The 3,947-nt window shown below is 35.0% G+C and overlaps 1 protein-coding gene across 1 annotated transcript; it reads left to right on the top strand.

The window, feature by feature from the left end:
- The first annotated feature begins 1,538 nt into the window (after positions 1-1,538).
- LOC118055735 (RNA-binding KH domain-containing protein PEPPER) lies at positions 1,539-3,938 on the top strand. Its single transcript, XM_035067709.2, has 3 exons — positions 1,539-1,992; positions 3,206-3,470; positions 3,907-3,938. The coding sequence occupies exons 1-3, from the start codon at positions 1,696-1,698 to the stop codon at positions 3,936-3,938; spliced, it is 594 nt and encodes a 197-aa protein (XP_034923600.2). The 5' UTR covers positions 1,539-1,695.
- The last annotated feature ends 9 nt before the right edge of the window (positions 3,939-3,947 follow it).

The raw sequence follows: 3,947 nt of genomic DNA, 5'->3' as shown, positions 1-3,947 counted from the left end.
AGCTCTTCTCCACAGTTCAGAGATTGACTAGATTTTTTGGCTTAATTACTTTTGCTCATGTGTACCGTGAGAGCAATAATATGGCAGATTGTATGGCTAAGCAGGGAGTGCGAAGATCTAGTGATTTTATTGCTTGGTTTTGATCCATCATTCAGAATATGTCTATCAGGTTGCTAAATGTGCTTCTTTTCAAAGGTCTAGATTCAATAGCGATATGAATTGGAGATTCTTGGAAGTCTCCCCTGGATTTTGTTGTGATAGTTAGCTTGTGTAGATTTTAATGTTGGTTTCTTAGGCTAAATTTGTTGTTTTGTTTTCTTTGTCTGGGCTTTTCTTCTTTCGATAGTTCATATAAAAAATGATATAATGCAGGCTTTGTAGTATTTTCCTTCCACTAGTTTATGGTGTTTAATGAAATCATATATCTCTCAAAAATAAAAAATAGTAATCAATTTGTCATTAAAAAAATACTTAATGTGTTGTTTCTCAAATATATTTGGATTGAATGGTAAGAAAATCAATAAAAGAAAATTGCTTTATTCATCGAGCTCCAATGGAGGGCATGGAATGCTGCCACCATTGTTTGCCGTCCCGCCACGGTACTTATATGATAAATTTAGTCTTCCTCGGGATTCTATCACTAGTCTTGATCTTTGTCTTGAATTCTCCAGTCAATCTGATTTTCATTCACTTCAGCTCCACCACCATGTTTTGCTGCTCCTCGAAGATCTTGACAGCGATGGAGGCACATATCATGCTAGTTTTTTTTTTTTTTTTTTCCTAGAAAAAAGTCAAAAACAAGAAGATGGTTACTTACAGGCTCAAGGGTTGACCACCAAATTGCCTGAATCTGGAACACCATGAGCAAGCCATATATGCTCCCATTCCTTTCCACAAGATGCGATCGATAGCCTTCTCTCTCTCTCTCTCTCTCTTTTTTTTTTAATTCTACTTATTTGTTTTATTATTCGTTATATTTAAGTGGATTGCTAATCTAAAATCTTATCATTCACGTAATGCATTATATCATAGATCGCTAATCTTAAGCTTAAGAATTTGAACAATTTTTTTATAAAGTTTAATCAACGATTAACACATCAATTGAACAATTATTTGCAAATTTAATTTTTTAATTTAGATTTTTCATAAAAATTCAATCAACAACTTTCCCATAGTTTGGAGGTTCGAAATTTATTGATTAAACATGAAAAATCTTTTTGTTTAGAGCTATTGTACCTTTGGGATTTCAATTTTAAATTTTAAGCAATTAATTTGTTAAATTTTTGTTAAATCAAGAAAACAAAACTTATATTTTAAATAATTTAACAATAACAAAATGCACTACCTATAAATTTTAAAAATCTCAATTCAAAAAAAATTGAAACATACGTTTGGTTGTTAAACACCAAAACAAGAAGAGAAGGTAATAGAATAGGCCGAGTTATAAACCGGACTGGTTTTTATAACCATGTATTTCACCAATTCTCATAAACTTAGGTTTCAAGCTGAGTTATAAACCGGACCGGTTTTTATAACCATTTAAAAAAAATTACCCGATTTCTTGTCAACGACACAAATTACTCACTGCCCCTCTTTCTCTCTCACACCCAGAACCATTACGTAAACCCTAATTGATCCCAAACTTCTTCGATTAAACCCTAATTGAATTCCAAATTCTCTCAATCAATCACCAAAATGGACTTAACAGCCACAACAACGCTCAATTCAGATCCAAAAGAAGCAAACGCCGTTAACAAACAAGCAGAAACGGGAATGGATGCAGTGACGGAGGGAGGACAGCAACAGGGACAACCAAAAGGATCAGAGAGGTGGCCGGGATGGCCAGGAGATAATGTGTTTAGGTTAATAGTGCCGGTATCGAAAGTAGGAAGTATAATTGGACGGAGAGGAGAGTTGGTGAAGAAGATGTGTGATGAAACACGAGCTCGCATTCGTATTCTTGAAGGCCCCCCTGGTATTTCTGATCGAATTGTAAGTTAAAGTTTACTCTTTGTTTTTTTTTTATTTGTTTTTTGTTTTGTTTTGTTTTTTTGTTTTTTTTGCAATTTTAAGCCTTTGTACTTTTGTGGGTTTTTGCAACTTGGGGGTTTGGGTGGTAAAGGCTGTGCCTTTTGTGTGAAAGATGGGATTTTGCTTCTTTTTTTTTTTTTTTGAACTGAGAAGGATCAAGATTTGGAGTGTTTTGGGGTACAGGTTGTTGAGTTCAATGTATCTGTTGGCAGTTTGAGTTTTGTTGCAGCTTAAAAGAAATAAGATTGAGCTTTGTTAGATTATGTTAAGAAAAATCGAGCTTGGTGTTATTTTGAGCATTTTTTTTCAGTTAAATAATGAAATCCGTTATGATTTTTTGGTGTTATAATGACAAAATCATGCTATGGGAAATCTGCTATGAATTGTTAGATACATATCCCATGTTTACGAGCTTGAATGAGCTGTATTTGGAAGTCTAATGCAGCCAAAATGAAAGCTCCTTAAAGCTGATTACTTTGTTGAATTCAATAGGCCCTGAAGGGAAGCTTGGCTCGTTCTACTGTTGATGAATGCATATAGGATTGAAAAGCTCGTAGCTTTCATCTTAGAAGGCAAACCCTAAGAGCAGTTGAATTAACTTTTAGAACTGAGTTAAGATTTGGAATGTTGTGTTCAGATTTTGGAATTCATTCTGTTGAATTTGAGATGAAGTTGAACACATCTCTTTTAGTGGCTTTGAGTTTTCAAAAAAAAAAAGGACTTAGTTAGATTATATTAACAAGGGTTGAGCTTGGTGTTATTTTGAGTGATTTTTTTCAATGTAAATGAGTTAGTGTAAAAAAACAGAGTCATGAAATAGAAAAGTGTATATGAATCATTAAATATATGGCCCATGTTCATGAGCATGGATGGACACCATTTGGAAGTTCAATCCAACCCAAATAGAAACTCCATCGTGGGTTCTGTTTGCATGCTATAAGAAGCTGAACTTAGCCTTCATTGTGTTTGCTTGTTGAATTTAAAGCCCCTAAGGGAGGTGTGGGCTGCTTCTACCGTTGGTGAATGAAATAAGATGGAAAAGCTCTGATCTATTTGTAAATAGCCATTATGAGTTGAACAGTATGAATTATTTATGTTGTAATTTTCTTTGTATTGTGTCACAATTCTGCTCCCTGATGGAACTTCTGTGATTGATGTAGATGTTTCTTTTCAGGTTCTGATTTCTGGTAAAGAAGAGCCAGAAGCTCCACAATCTCCTGCAATGGATGCTGTAATGAGAGTGTTCAAGCGTGTGAGTGGTCTATCACCTGGTGAGGGTGACAACACCGGTTCAGCTGCTGCTGCTGCTGGCTCTGCATTTTGTTCCATAAGGTTACTGGTTGCATCTTCACAGGCAATAAACCTAATTGGGAAGCAAGGATCCATAATCAAATCAATACAGGAAAACACTGGTGCAGCTGTGCATGTTATGGCAGAAGGTATGCTTCAAGCAATTATTTTCTTCTTTAATTAAGCAATTATATTTGACCAAGTTGCATTTCCTTGAAAAATTTGAGCAGAAATTATTGAGGTAGTTGTGTGCTGTGCTATCTTTCTATTCCTCGCTAAATATTTACAGCTTCTATTTCAAACTTCAAGTTCTGTTCCTGCGTGTTGTTCCTCAATTTGTGTTTACCAGCTTTAAGCTAGCTTTTAGAATACAGAATGTCTGTATAGACCCAAAATCTAAGCAACTTAAGTCCAGTTTTCACTAGAAGATTGTGACAGTTTAGTATTATATTTCCCTGGGCTCGATTTTCTGAGGCCCATTGCTAGGATTGCTGTATTGGTAACTTCTATATGCGCCATTATTTATCCGATTTCTTCTTCTTTTTCATGACCAGTACAAACTCTGATGCTCCTTTTTCCTCGTAGATGAGTTACCCTCATATGCTACTTTCAGATGAGAGAATTGT

The sequence above is a fragment of the Populus alba genome, chromosome 6 (genome assembly GCF_005239225.2).
Source record: "Populus alba chromosome 6, ASM523922v2, whole genome shotgun sequence".
Lineage (NCBI taxonomy): Eukaryota > Viridiplantae > Streptophyta > Magnoliopsida > Malpighiales > Salicaceae > Populus > Populus alba.
The sequence above is the reverse complement of the archived record's forward strand: the minus strand, read 5'-3'. Positions and strand labels throughout refer to the sequence as shown.

Excerpts from the sequence above, each read along its gene's own strand:
- LOC118055735 (XM_035067709.2), top strand. The coding sequence starts at position 1,696 with ATGGACTTAACAGCCACAACAACGCTCAATTCAGATCCAAAAGAAGCA. Across the intron at positions 1,993-3,205 it reads CTGGTATTTCTGATCGAATT|GTTCTGATTTCTGGTAAAGA; the intron begins GTAAGTTAAAGT and ends GTTTCTTTTCAG. Across the intron at positions 3,471-3,906 it reads TGTGCATGTTATGGCAGAAG|ATGAGTTACCCTCATATGCT; the intron begins GTATGCTTCAAG and ends TTTTCCTCGTAG.